Source organism: Cyprinus carpio, chromosome A18, assembly GCF_018340385.1.
Source record: "Cyprinus carpio isolate SPL01 chromosome A18, ASM1834038v1, whole genome shotgun sequence".
Lineage (NCBI taxonomy): Eukaryota > Metazoa > Chordata > Actinopteri > Cypriniformes > Cyprinidae > Cyprinus > Cyprinus carpio.
The window spans coordinates 4,484,809-4,500,086 of record NC_056589.1 but is presented as its reverse complement, the minus strand read 5'-3'; the positions used below and the strand labels follow the sequence as shown (position 1 = coordinate 4,500,086).

At 33.4% G+C, this 15,278-nt stretch overlaps 1 protein-coding gene across 3 annotated transcripts in view; it reads right to left on the bottom strand.

Moving 5' to 3' along the window:
* LOC109054785 (CXADR-like membrane protein) overlaps window positions 1-15,278 on the bottom strand; it is an 83,390-nt gene that overhangs the window by 17,674 nt on the left and 50,438 nt on the right. Inside the window, exon 1 of one of the 3 annotated variants that reach the window (XM_042774818.1) lies at window positions 7,348-7,485. The exons of 1 other annotated variant lie outside the window; for it this stretch is intronic. In XM_042774818.1, the coding sequence (XP_042630752.1) occupies window positions 7,348-7,363 (16 nt within the window). In that variant the 5' untranslated portion in view covers window positions 7,364-7,485. Of the gene's footprint in view, window positions 1-936; window positions 1,434-7,347; window positions 7,486-15,278 lie in introns of those variants that run through there. One more of the 3 variants, XM_042774816.1, reaches the window with a different exon arrangement.

Below are 15,278 nucleotides of genomic sequence, written 5' to 3'. Positions count from 1 at the left end.
GCAACTAGGTGACCACGACACATCTTCATCACGATATGCAAATGCAAACTCAAGTGGCGTTTTATCTAATGTTCTCTGAACTGTTTGTCAAGATGCAACTGAGCTTTAATGCTATTGTTAATCCAGATGACTTCAGTCTGACACTTTTATCAGCATTTTAGAAGTTCAAAGTATTTTTTTTTTTTGTCAAAATGCAAATCCAAATACCCTTCAGTACATCTTCCAGTGTTTCCTAATGGTTAGCACATGAACTCCAACACATTAGCTAATGCTAATACTAAAGACTTGAGTCTGATATGATTTAAACCAATGCATATGTTCAAACAAACATTTTTTGAGGTTGTTGTATTAATTAAAAGCCAAATACTCTTCAGAACATTGTTTTCCGGAGCTTCCCAACACATATGAATTAGTACATGAATTCTAATACAAGCTTTAATGTTGAAGCTAATGTGGATGACTTGGCAATTTTGTCAGCTTTTTAGATGTTCAAACAAACATTGAGCTTGTTGTCAAAATGTAAAGCCAAATACTCTTCAGTACATTGTTTTCCAGAATTGTGTCCTTGCGGTTAGCATATGAGCTTCAAAACATTGCACTTCAATGGTAATACGGATAACTTGAGTCTGACACCTTTGTCAGCATTTTAGACATACAGAATAACATTTTTTTTGTAGTTTTGTAGACACAAACAATTGATGTTTGTCAGATCTGGCCACATTTAACATGCTCTGAAAGCCTTGATGCTGATATGTGTGGCTTGAGTTTGAGTCTGGCAGATGATGTTTCCCCATCTCCTGTTTCATCTATCTCTTCTCCTATAAATAAAAGTCTATGATTCATCTGTTCTATAGCATATTGCATCTACACACATTATCCTTCAAACAGTGAGAACTAAATTATCCTAATGTGGAAATGTTGATATATAAGTAGTACCTGCACACATTCTGAGGGTTAATGAGAGAGCCCAGATGAGATCTGCATGGGTCTCTTCAGGGTACATCCTGAAGTCATTCTCATTAAGGGTGAGTTTCTGATTCAGCTCTATAGTCTCAAAGGGCTAAATAGGCTCCCGGCAGTGAGAATTAGAGAAATTACAGTGCTGCTATGGCTCTTTGTCTCTGCGAGTGAACTGCCAAACTAAAACATTGAGTCAGCAAAAAAGCAGCATGGAGCTCCCCTGCAGTCAGCCCTGCTCATGATTTTTTTTTTTTAATTCATTGCTTGCATCCTCCATCATCTGGTCTGATGTCTGTAGTCAGGCGTGTGTATGTTTGTGTCCTGTATGGAACTCTGAAGTTAAATTGATTTAATTGGGAATAGTACAGCTCAGGAACATAAGAAAGATACGTTTGTTTGCGAAAGTGACATTGAAGAGTTAAGAAATGTTGAATTATTTTTTTTACTCAATTTTAAACTAGCTATTTCTTCACTGTCAAAATGCATCCACTTCTGTCTATTAAATGCTCCATCAGAGCTTTCTCAAGAGACTTACAGAAAACATGACAGGTGTTGGTTGATATTTTTATACTCGGCTGTTTGAGGATCTGTATATCAACATAAAAGACAATTTGCTGAAGGATTATAAAAAAATATATATATATATTTAAAAAAAATAAGTAACTGTAAAAAAATAAATAAGAAAAATGAAACAAATGTTTATTTATTTGTTTATTTATTTGTTTATATATATATAAAATACACTTTGAATGCATAATATTTTGATATGGTAGACAATGGCTTCTCAAAATGATATTGTGTTTTATATTTTCAAATATTTTTTGAATGATTTTGAATAATTGTCCATTTGATTTTAACAATTTTGTGTACATGTCATTTGCTAACTTGAATGTATATTAACATTACATCAGCCGGCACATTGGCATAATTTACTGAAAAAACAATTTAAATTGACCACTCTTGATTACTTTTTTCCCCTAATTGTCTGTGTTAAGAAGCAGACACTATAGTAGTTCATTCAGAGTGTATTGGGCTAGATCGCGTCTCCTGGGACATTCTTACTAGTTTAGCTCTGTGCTAAATGCTGAATGCTCTTATTCTCTCTCACCCACGTCTGAATTCAGAAATATGTGATAAATCTCTGCTGTAACCACCAGTCCTGTCCTCATTGCAGAGAGGTGAGAGGTGTGTCTCTATGCTCAGACCTCTGACTGCATATTTCCTTAGACACTTTCTAGCTCAGCTTGCTGAGTCATTCCTTGCCTGCTACCTGTTACGGATGAACATAATAATGTGTTAGAACAAGCTGGCAAGAAATCAAAGAACAGAATGAAAGCTATTTTAATTTCATCCTCTTTCAAGGAAAGTAAAGCTCAGCTGCAAAAATATCCAGGATGCTGCCAGCCTGGTGGTTTAATAGCACTTCTTCACACATCGGTCTGCTTTATGCTTCAGTTCAGGCTGAAAAGAAGAGTGATGTGATGATGGATTTGGAAACTGCGCTTTATTCTTTACAAAGTGCAACAAATAATTACATTTCAAATGAGATTTCACCACTCTCCAATGAATGAAAATACATCAATAACATTAAAATATGACAAAGCATTTAAAAACATTACACTCCAAACACCATCACAAAATGCTTTTTGAAAAATATCTAAAGGCATTTAAAATTATACACTTTGTTCCAATTTGTCAAAGCATTTAAATGAAAGTATTACACTTGATAAAGAGCTCTCAGGAGAATCATGATGGGTTTTTCCACCACTGAATTAATATAATCTTTTGTACTTTATCTTACAATTTTTACTTTTTTTCTTGCAAGCTATCCTTAAATGAAAACTTGAGATCTTAATCAAAAAAAGTGCATGATAAATAGAATAAAAATTCAAAAAAAAAGATAAAAACAGCCCAGAAACTGCAAGCATAAACTCGCAATTACCTTTTTAAATTTTGTATTCAGTGGCAGAATCAGACTTCCACAGTAATGCCTACTTTCACAATCCAATAATTTCCCAATAGATGTAATTAAGCCCCATGCTGCATTTTCTTCCTTGTTAAATATCCTATTTCACTTTGAGATACATCATATTATAGAAGAAACATGTGTTTATGTCAGCTTTAATCTTATTCTTACTTTTTACTGTGAACACCATCTTGCTACCTAACAACTTAGTGAAAATCTGCAGCACTTTTCCTGTGGAGGTCAAACAACATGCGTTGTGGTTTTTTGAAAAAAAAAAAAAAAAAAAAAACTGCAATAGCTTGTTATATCAAGGCTGTGTTGTGTTTTTAAAAGTGATTTATTATTTAAATGGTATTGTTTTTATGATGTAGGATTATCGGATTAGAATAGCTGTTAAAGTTGTATGTTAAATGTTTTTGTGTGTTCCTAAGGGAGACAATAATTATTAGCTTGACCTTGACTTTGAAGGCCTAATGTGAGTGAAAGAGTCTTCAAGGTGAGTACAGTCAGATCTAGGTTTCTTCTGCTGCAGGTGTTTAAATTGTCAATTTACTGCATTCAATTGCCCTTTAGACTGAACTACCTCTTCAGAGGAAATTTAACAAAGGAAAATGGAAATGAAATGGATATATGAGAGAGAGAGTTCTGTGAAAATGCCCCAGGGGGAGTCGTGCTCCAGTAAATTCACACTCAATAGAAAGCATCTCCTGTGTTAGACACAACACTGCACCAACCAATACCTCAGACCTCCCTTAAACATCCTTAAACTCCTTAAGCCCTCAACCCGAATGCTTGCAAATCTAATGTACGACTACTGTACATCCAGCCCTGGATTACATTCAGAGCACAAAGGCAGCAAAGGAGATTCCCAATTAGCCAAAACAATGACTGCTAATAAGCAATAATCTCATAATTCAATCTGCAGCACTAGCCAGCACATCAGCTTTGAGTTAGATTCCAAACTCGATTTAGTACTACAAAACAATCCCTCTTTAACCTACATGTGATAAGAAATGTACTGTCCCCGTGAACTGGCACGGAAGCAAATCAGGCTTGTGGTGGCATGCCTGATTTTCCTTTGTCCAGCGTAAGTCTTTCTACATTAGCAATGGTCTAAACTCAAAACCTTTGACTTCTAAGAGTCTTACTTTAAGAACAAGATCAAGAAGAGCTTAGACGTCTTAATGCTGCTCGTCTTGTTATCTGTGATCTCACGTGAGCTCTCTGACTGCGGGATGTAAAGTAACACTGAAACTGACTATGTGCCATTAACTAAGATTCTATTCTATTTACATCTGGTTACTTTTATATACTACACACACTACTGTTCAAATTTTATTATATTTTAAATGACTAAAAACCTAGCGGTTTGAAGGATAGTGGCAAAGATTGGTAAAGATTTAAAATGAGCATTTTTAAACTGATTTAAAATGACAATTAATTAGTTTTGTGTGTTGCAATGTCTATCTCTAATTAATTTTCATGTCATCTAATGTTTTTTTTCTTTTTTGTTACACTGAATGACATTGTTTGTTCAGATTATTTGATGAATAGAAAGTTAAAAAGAACAGCATTTATTTTAAATATAAATCTTTTGTGTCATTATGAATATTTTAACTGTCACTATTGATCAACTGAATGCATGTGTTGTACTTTTATAATACTCAGTATGTAAATAACATCTGTTATGATTGGCTAACCTCCATGCACCAGTGTACTTCAGGCCAGGTTTCCGAACACTGAATAGGCAATAATATGTAAATATGTGCAGTCATCCAAATGAAAGATGTGTTTTTTCAAGCGTGTTTTTTCATGAATGATCTATGTGGACTGGGGAGAGAGCTGTAGGCTACATCTACATAACACATTAAACTCTTTATTTCAAAAGAGCAAGGAAAGTCCTTTGCTCATGGTCCCTTTAAAAGCTGCTGAACTCTTTGTTTAAACACTCTCAGACCCCTGATGCTGCTTTGTCCTGTCTTACATCTCAACTGAACTCAATTCAATTCATTTATGAAAATAAATTCATAGGCGCTGCTGACATGGCACACATCATCTGATTCACTCTGACACATGATAATGTGCCGTCGCAGATGAGAAAACATGGAAATATTCAGGCCTCTGGGGTGGCAGAGCTCTAGACAGGTGCCAGAATTAACAGACAAAAGCATTTTTTTTTTCTTTGGAAATTGGCTCGATATGTTTGAGAATTTATGATAAAACCAGATGAGAAAAAGAATAGAGCAACAACAATACGACTAATATATGTGTGCATCTATCTGTGTGAGGAGAAACCAATACAATATTATGTAAGCCTGAATAAAAACACTATATATAAATAATTATGAGAATAAATCAGACTTGCGAGATAATAAAATCACAATCACTTTTTTTTTTATTCTGTGGCAGAATGGGTTTCAATACAATATAATCCAAATAATAATAATAATAAATATTAATATAATATAACACATATAACATATAACTATAAATAAACAAACAAATAAAAAACAAACAGTTTTATGAATTAAATCATAAATAAACTGACTTCTTTTCAAACAAACAAATAAATAAATTAATTTATAATGATTCAGATTATTTTGAATGGAGCATGATAGTTAGGTCACACTTGGGTGTATTGGATGGACAGAAATTACATGGGAAGTGCGTTAAAGTCACTCAAACAGACTTTCCATCTGCTGTTTTGAAGACTCACAACTTGTTCCTCAGTGAGATCATCTGCAGCCTTCATCTGTTAGGAAGTTTATTAGCTTCCAACATCATTATTCCCAGTTTTTAAAATACAGATAGCGAGTTCTCTTCAGACCCTACCAGCAGGCACACCCCTTAATCAAAAACATTTCATCAGCCAAACGTCTGCTACGTTTTGCACACACACATGCTAGCTACTTCTGACTGACTGCTGTTCCTTCAGACTAAAGACGGTGCTTTGATGGGATAATGTTGTGTAATCCTCTCCATGTCATGCGTGGTCAACATAACCTCAGTGGGGTCGTCTCATTTACACTGCACTAATACCAGCACAGCTTGTCCTTGACAAACGCCTGTGGGAGTCGTGATAGCTGTAATGCTAACAGTGAGAGATGTGAATAATGGACTTCAGCAGGGTGACTGGACATTTACCCTGGCTTCACAAGGTGTGTTGTGGTGTTCAGACAATTCACTAAAATACATTTTAGCTGTTCGGTTCACAATTTAAAATTAAAATTAAGTATCCTCAGTGCTATTTTTTCGCTATTCCTTGTGTAAAAGAAGTTTGCTTAATTGTATTGACTGTGCACTTCTAGTATATATATATATATAAAAATAATAATAATAATTGCGGCTAATATAATATGAATTAAGTAAAATACCATTTAAGTGTACTTAAAAAGAGACACTTTCATGACTTCCTTAACACACTTAAGTAGATTATAAAGTTTAAAGTAAATTTTAAGTCATGTTTCAGTAATATTTTGTCATGGTATAAAGAAGTACACTTGGTGTGTTGACTAACTTTTTCTCCTGTCACATATTTTATTAATCATTTTAAATTAAATATCATTTGAAAGCTTAAACACTCAAAAATATGTGATTTTTTTTTTTTTGAAATTGAACATTGTGTTACACTGGAAATGGTACTTTTAAAACCTTTCAGTGGGCTTTTTCCACTAATAGGTGTTGTCAAGTGTCACATTACAAAATTTACTAGAATATTTTATAATTAAGACTTTTTTCTAATCTTGACCAAACTCATATCGTTGGAAAGGTCTGAGTCTCAAGGTTCCACATCTGGTGGCTATTTCATGATAGAAGTAATACTGTGACAGAGATGTATAAATACATTTATGGAAATGTATAAAAATTCAACTTAGTGGCTATTTTTGATTTAGCACCTAAACAAAATCTCACAGGATCCTCAATTTTTGTGATATCAACTTTAAATTTGGAACATGACATAGTTAGACGTGGTTTAGATTTTATAGCAAGTTAGATTCTAAAATATTCAAAAAAATATTTATTTCATATGAAATAAAAAATAGCACTGCACATTTACTTTGCAGCAAACATAAACTTTACTTTAATCTTAAACTTAAACTTTAATCTTAGCAGCAAAAAACTGCTGATTTTATTCTTTAAAAAAAGGCCAAACTTGGTATTCAAAAGCATTCATGAATTACAACCAGTTATGTTTGGATAGTGCATTTTCACATCTACAATATGATCAAAAAGGAGAGTATATATTTATTTTAGAAGAAGTTCTTGGTCAGGGACCCCATGCTCATTAAGGGATTTCCAAAGAAGGTATCAAAATGTCTTGAAATCATATCAGTTATACATTAATAATTTAACAATTAGAATAAGTGTGATCTAGATCAGATTGAAATGTATCTTGCTGCCATAACAATAACTTCACATACTTGCTGTTGCTCCCATCCTCTCAAGAAGCTCAAGCTGAAGTCACTTGCTTTTATAAGCCTTCATGACAAACACACTCAATAGTGTGGCTTTCTGCACTGGGACTTTTTATAGACCTCATCTGCTTCCTATTAAAACACACACACACAAAAAACAACATAATAATTTTGCCTAAATGCATTAAGCTTACATTCAATCATTCTTATTGATTTTTATTTTTTATTTTTATTTTTTTTGTTAACAACTGTTATTCTTATTGATTAAATACAGGAAATAGCCTAATATTCCAACACCTAATCTGGATTTAATCTGTATCTAGGAAACCGTGTTTTTACTGTAACGAGTCCAGTAGAGTCTGTCCCCTCTGGAATGCTGCTGGATTGTGGAGAACCTGGCCATGAGCTCAAAATTCACGTCACACGGGACTCTTTGTGCACAAGAAGAGACAATGAGGGTTACTCTTACACAACGCTCCCAGAAACACCATCAGATTTCCCATCATGCTTTGGCACACTCTGCGTTTGTAAACCTAAAAAATAGTCATGACAAAATGGAAACAGGTAGAGGGCATTTGAAGCTCAGTACTCACACCCATGTCTAGTGTAACATTATTGTTCATTCTGTTTGTCACAGAGCGGAAATTTGTCTTTGACACTGGCATGAATACATCCACATTAATACTTAAAAACACATCACACATTAACAACACAAACATAGAATGAAATGCATTTAAACAGTTAACACTACCCCCAGCTGAACACCCTGCTCACGGTCTGACGCTTCACTCAAAACCGTTAGACATTTTTGGAATGGATGTTCGGCATTTACATTTTAATTATGCCTATGAATCTTTGAGTGTTCTGTCACACTCTGAGACTAATCGCTGGATGCCTTTAGGCCAGGAAAGCCTTGAAACAAATGGCTGCCAAATAATGGCTGGTCAACACAAAGTTATTTTACAGAATTTAAAGCTACAGTGTGTAATTTTTAATTTTTGCACCACCAGTGGCACCAAACCAAACTGTGAGGATGATGACTAAACAGATGATTTACATATTAAACAAGATGACCACTTAAACACACCCCACCTTTCACTGTCCAAGAATACAACAGTGCTTCCACTCCACACCCTTTAAACCCATCCAAAACTAGCTGTCGTATCCCTAGTGAAAAAGAAGTGTACTTAATTGTACTGAATGTTCACTTGTAGTGCACTTCAAATCTTATGTGTATATATACAGTATAAGACATATGGGGCGGGGGGAGCTTATTTTCTGTAAGTGTCACATTCCTTTCATCTCCTTCCTGTGATAAAATTAGCCCATTTCTCCAGGATATCTTGACACTTTTGTTTTCAGTAAAGCACTCACCTAAGAATGACAATCTGTTATTTTCCCTGACAGACGTTTCGTTTTGTGAAAATGAAAAGGACATATCCATAACTGGAAGCTTGATGAAAGAAAGCACCACAATAAGTTTGTCCATCTCTCACTCTTGGTGTGTTTCTCTCTCACACACTCGGACACGTCTGTCCCTGCAAAGTTCAGGTTTATTCCTGACCGTGACATCCAAACAGATGGTCTGGTCTCAGAGGAGGACAGTGATGAAGGAGAAGAGAGAAGCTCACCTGGACTTCAGTTTAGAAAGGTTTAGAAAACTGGTAAAATGTAAAAAAAAAAAAAAAAAAAAAAAAAAAAAAAAAAAAAAGGAATCTGCATATACGGACATTTAAAAGGAAATTAAAATTTCTGTCCTACTCATAAAAAAAAGTAAAAAATTAAAGATATATATTTGATATCTCAGTTATTTCTCTCTCAGTCTGTCTCTTATATTGCAAACTGAAATTTTGTTATCACATTATTTTAATTTTTTATCATAATCATAAACAGTGATTTTTAGCACAAATAGCACTTGATAGATAGAAATGCACTTTGTTATTCTTCTGGTTATTTAACTATAGCAGTTAATGGATTGTAAGTCTCACACATTCATAGAAAAATAGCTTACTTCTAAATTTCCAAAATAAGATGGATAGTTATTGTTTTTATTTTTTTTTTTAGCTTTTATTTCATTTTAATTGCATTTTTAATAATTTTATCATGTACTTTTGTATTTTATATATATATATATAATTATATATTTATATATATATATTTATATCATATATATATTATATATATATATATATATATATTAAATATATATGTGTGTGTGTGTGTGTGTGTGTGTGTGTGTGGTGTGTGTATATATATATATATATTAGATTATTATTTTAATAATAATTTTTTTATATAAGTTTTAGTTTTAGTATTTTTTAAAATTGTCCAGTTACTATTTCAGGTAGTTGTCATGGGCACATTTTTAAATTTCATTAAGGTTTTTATTTTATTTTAAATTCACATGAATGTGGATTTTTTTTAAATGCGTTTTTGGTAAAAGATTATAATAATTCACATTAATTTGTATTTGTTTTGTTTTGTTTTGCCTTTTTATGATCTTTTGTGGTGGCTTTTTAATCATTTTTGGAGTTTGACAGCCCAAATTGGCAATAACTTCCAAATTACACTGAAAAATTCAATTACATAAATTAAAAAAAATAAAAAAAAAAAAAAAAGAAAAAAAAATAATCTAACAAAAGATTAATCAAAAATTTTTGTTAATCCCTCAGATTAATCTCACAAATGTTTCCTCAAGAGTTTCCACAGTCTCCAGCTGTTCTGTGAGTTTCTCATAGAACTCAAGTCTAAGAACTTGACATGACCTCAAACATTTCTCATAAAAATCTTCTAAAACCAAATGATCTGCTCTCTGCTATCCTCATTTATATTACTCTACGTCAACAATTGCCTTTCTTTGCGTCTATTTTTATTTCTCCTAAGGAATATTTTGCAATCTCTGAGCCATAAAAATCTCCTTTGGGTAAGTTCAAACCTGGCTCCAATATCATAATAAAGTTTTGCTGTCAAGAAAGATGGAAGGCTGCCTCTCAGTTCCCTGACTAAAAAGTGCAAGCACTGTCCTGCCGCACAAAAAATATATATTACTACTGAATGCCTCTGAACTTTTTTTCATGACTTCAGCAAAATCCTTCACAAAAACGGATTCATTACCCAGCACAGAAAACACTCAAACCACTGACACAGGCTGTTCTGTTTCCATCTTCCACCTGACATTTAAACGTTCCACCTGATCTGAGACACCAGAATGAAGGGCACCTCCCATTTTTTATCGATAGCGTCTAATCTCCATTTCTGGCTGTTGGCGTCTGATTCTGTCGCACATTGTATAGGAGCTGAATTTCAGCAGTGACCTCCCCGGATCGATACTTAATAAGCTTGCATTTGGTCCATTTTGCTGCAAACTGCAATTTAATTTTTTTTTTTTTTTTTTTTTTTGTCCATTGTGGGAAATCCAGCTGACTATAGGTGCATAAAGTGGAGTTGCAGAATGTATTTGCGGCTCACAGCTATTGGTTTATGGATGGCCCGTAACTGCAGCAGGCCAATGCAAACGTGAAATATTATCATCCTCACCACTCTCTCGTCCAGTATTATGAGTAATTCAGTACTCTGGAGGATATAAATGAGCCTCTGGCACTGTGTTCATGGCTCATAAACAACTAAATAATAAAATAAAGAAAGAGATAAATACGAAAAATATTTGAGCATAAAAGCTAATTGACAGTAAGTCCCTTTATACTTATCTGATTGAGTCTGGGCCTGGGAAATATTTGAATCTTGAATATTTGCATTACTGTAAATTCAAGATGATTTGGCTGATTATGCAAAATTAAGAAACATTGCAAATTCTGCTTTTATGCATAAATAAATAAATACATAAATACATAAATACACACATACATACATGTAAGAACCAAAAACACAGCATGGGTTCATTTCCTGATGACTGAATTCCAACTAGTTTCACTGAATTGATTCAACTCTTATTAAAAAGTTTAAGTTTTGGCCAAAAATTCACTATTAGTTTTCCAACGAGTTTTCCAATTAGTTTTCCAATTTGGAAAAAAAATTTTTCCCCAAGTTTTCCAAAAAAACACACAAAACATATACATAATACAAACAAATAATAAAAATATAAAACAAACAACACAAATAAAAAACCAAAAAACAAAAAAATTATATATATATATATATATATATACAGTTTTTTCTTTTTTTCTTTTATATTATTATTATTATTATAATTATTATAATTATTATTATTATTATTATTATTATTATTATTATTATTATTATTATTATTATAATTATTATAATTATTATTATTATTATTATTATTATTATTATTATTATTATTATTATTATTATTATTATTATTATTAATTCAGTTGATTCATCACTCAAATATCTCCATGGAATTTCCGGTGTGGCAATTTTGATTAAAACTATTATCATTAAAAAGTTTTTTTTTGTTTTTGTTTTTTTCTGATTTTAATAAATAAAATTATTATTTTTAGATTCTTCAATATTTTTTTTTTTTTTATGGAGATTTTTTTTAAAGATTCTTTTTACATTTAACATTAAACACATTTTGAATCTTGACAATAGTAGCTGTTTCTTTCGAATAATGATTCTATTTTAGCTACACTACTGGTCAAAATTTTGAAATCATTATGATTATTCAATGTTTTTGAAAAATGTCTCTTCTGCTCATCAAGGCTGCATATATTTGATCAAAAATACAGTAAAAAAAAAAATAATAAAAAAACATATTGTGAAATATTATTACAATTTAAAATGTGTTTTCTACAGTATGTGGATATATTTTTTTTAAAGTATTTTATTCCTGTGATGCAATGCTGACTTTTCAGCATCATTACTCCAGTCGTCAGTGTCACATGATCCTTCAGAAATCATTCTAATATACTGATATATCATTCTGATCTTCTATGCATCTTCTATGCAAGTTGCATGTTACATAAAAGCAATGGCCTTCATCACATAAGCAGCCCCGTCTCTAACTGAAGCTGATCAGTAAACGTAGGCTGACTCTATTAGCACAGGAGAATGAGACACAACGACATCACGTCAGGACAGTTCACGTGTTGCACGTCTAACTGGCTAATTAGTGACAGACGAAACACCAGTGTTCTCATTTCCCATTTACCTGTCTTCTGACTTACTCCACTCAACTTTGAAACAATAACACGAAAGAACATCAACTACAACAACATTCAAGCACGAGCCGGGCACAGGAAGTAGCGTTGGGATGAGAAAAGCAAACGAGGTTGATGAGGCATGTTCAGTCGGAGGGTTTGGTTGGCATCAGCTGTGCTGCTAGAGTTGAGCTGGTGTCAAAGCTTCATGTGCTACAAATATGAGTGCATCTCTGATGTGAAGGGAGTGTGACAGTGACAAACTGCCCCCTGTCCTGTCCTGCCATGGCAAAGCGAGGCTTATATGAAGGTCCCATTAAATTAGAGACAATCACTAACAGAGCAGGTGACCATCTGTCCTGTTGACTTCTCAGTAGGACCTAAACTGTAAAATCTTACTCTCTTTCACCCTCTTTTCCAACTTCCTTTATAACACCATCATATGGGTGACCAAAATTTTTAACCCCAATTATTTTAGTTTGAAAATGCTATTTTTGACCAATAAAATAAATGTCTCTCATCATATTTAAAAAATAAATAAAAACTAAAACAATAAATAAATAAATAAATAAATTGGCCAAACATTCACTAGAATTTCTTGTTTGTCTCACTCTCTCACCCAGTATTGAGTAACAACTAAACAAACAAACAAACAAACAAAAAGGAAAGCCCAATTATTCATACCTGATTAACTTTAGTCATGATGATTTTGCTGATTGAACAAAAATTATAAACATTTCAGTTTTAGCCAAAAATTCTCTAGAATCACTTTTTTTTTCTCCTGTAAGTAAATAACAACAAACTTCCAAAAGGTCCCATGATATTTTATGATTTTATTTTTTGGACATGCTACACCTTGGTGTGCCATGTAAATAAAATGACATATGTAACTGGCAAATGGCAATTCAAAACCATAATATACTGTATATTAAAGTGTCAACACCAGTTATCACATACTCAGATTATTTTATTTTATTACAAAGTGTGAAAGAAATGATGTGTAATTAAGACTGACACAAAACCGAGGAATCATTGAATCGACTCTCAATTCATTGTGAATTCACAGTCAAAGTGGAACTGATTCCTGACCACGTGACTCATCCATGCATCACTCATTGGTATCTTATGTTTCGTTCTTTAAGGGGCCATTCACTCAGACAGTTTGTATTCATATGCACTGCTTTTCAATTGTTTTTCTATGGAGAAAATGCACTAGATTGGCGTATTTAACCACTGCCTTCGCATCTTGCATGACAGGGCACTCCTTAAACACAGCGAATACTTTAACACATCTCTAGATCATGTTTTCTTCAATATACTGCTTTGCATTGTTCTGTGCTAATGGCCCTGAAGTCTGGCTGTCTTTCTTCTGCTCATCGACCCACACAAGTCTCGCTGTGCCTGATAAGAAGGCCCACGCGGCCACATCCGGAGGAGGAGAGGAGGGAAGATTGAGAGCAGATGAAGGAGGTGCTGGAGCGGCGGGATGGAGCCTCATATTTCACTCCCTAAAGGCTGATTAAAAGACCATGGCGAGACTCTGGCTCTCTGCACTGACTACCGCTGCTCTCTGACTGACGTCTCTGATGCTCTGATTCCTCAGAGTCTGGACGCCTCGCTCGCTCTCACACTCTCGCTTTCCCTCTCTCTTTAGCTGGCCCTCTTGACCTTCTATCCCCGTCTGAGAAGATGATAACTAAAATAAAACACTGAAAAACAAACCAGCCTTCACATCTAACTTGGAAACAATGCTGCTGTGTAGGAGAGACAGTTTTATATTTTCCGTCAAGACTGTTTGCCATCTTTTAGTATAAATACCCTTTGGTTTTTTTATCTGTGCTGATTTTTATTTTTATTTTTAGATTCGACTGTGACTTGCAGCAAAGTAAAACCAAAGCAAGATTTTCTTCCTTGTTGAGAAACTGGACATACATCTATAAAACTGACTCCTGCGAATACACTCTGAAAGGAGAGTATACAATACAGACATAAGTTGTGCCACTGTTTAAAACAATCAAACTAGTGAGAATCAAGGAATCACATCTTTCAGAGTTGAATCTCTGTCACTAACCTATAGTAATAATACCAGTACTGACAATTAGAAAGACTTGAGCACAATATTACATTTAGAAAAATTCAAAAATAAAAAAAGAATGAGACAACTGTAGTTTGTGTACACACATACACACACAAACATATTAATATTAATATTAAAATACTAATACTACTGGATAAATTTCACTTTAATGTGGTGCTAATTCTGTCTTGATCATCATAAATGTATTTTAAAATCTAAATTTTTATTATTATTTATTTTTTCTCTCAAAGTAATACTTTTAGAATTGGTAATTAGTATTAGATTTTCCTCTCAGTGAGTATATTCCAAATGAAGTGTCATCAACTTTTGAAAATTAAAAAGAAAAAAGTAGGTTAGAACATAGCAGTTTGATGCTGTTTGTGTATGTGGGGGAGTGTGTTTAATTAATTATTATTATTTTATTTTTTAATAAATGCACTGGCATGAAGGTGAAATGTAGGCTAAGGGGTGGAAACAATGTGATGAAATAGTTTCATAAAAACGAGGACAATTTTTTGAAAGTTTCTTTAAACTGGAACAATTGGATTTCAAATGAAGCGACAGTGAACTGAAGCGGTATTCAGTGCTATTGTGCAGTGTGGTTCAGAAAACTGTTACAGTTTCGCACCTCAGCAACACCTTTTCTTCATTCTAAACAAAGCGTCGCCCCTCAGGACACATGTTTTCTGGCCTTGTGGCGCAAAGTTCTACTAGCAGATGTTCTGCAACCCACAATTGGA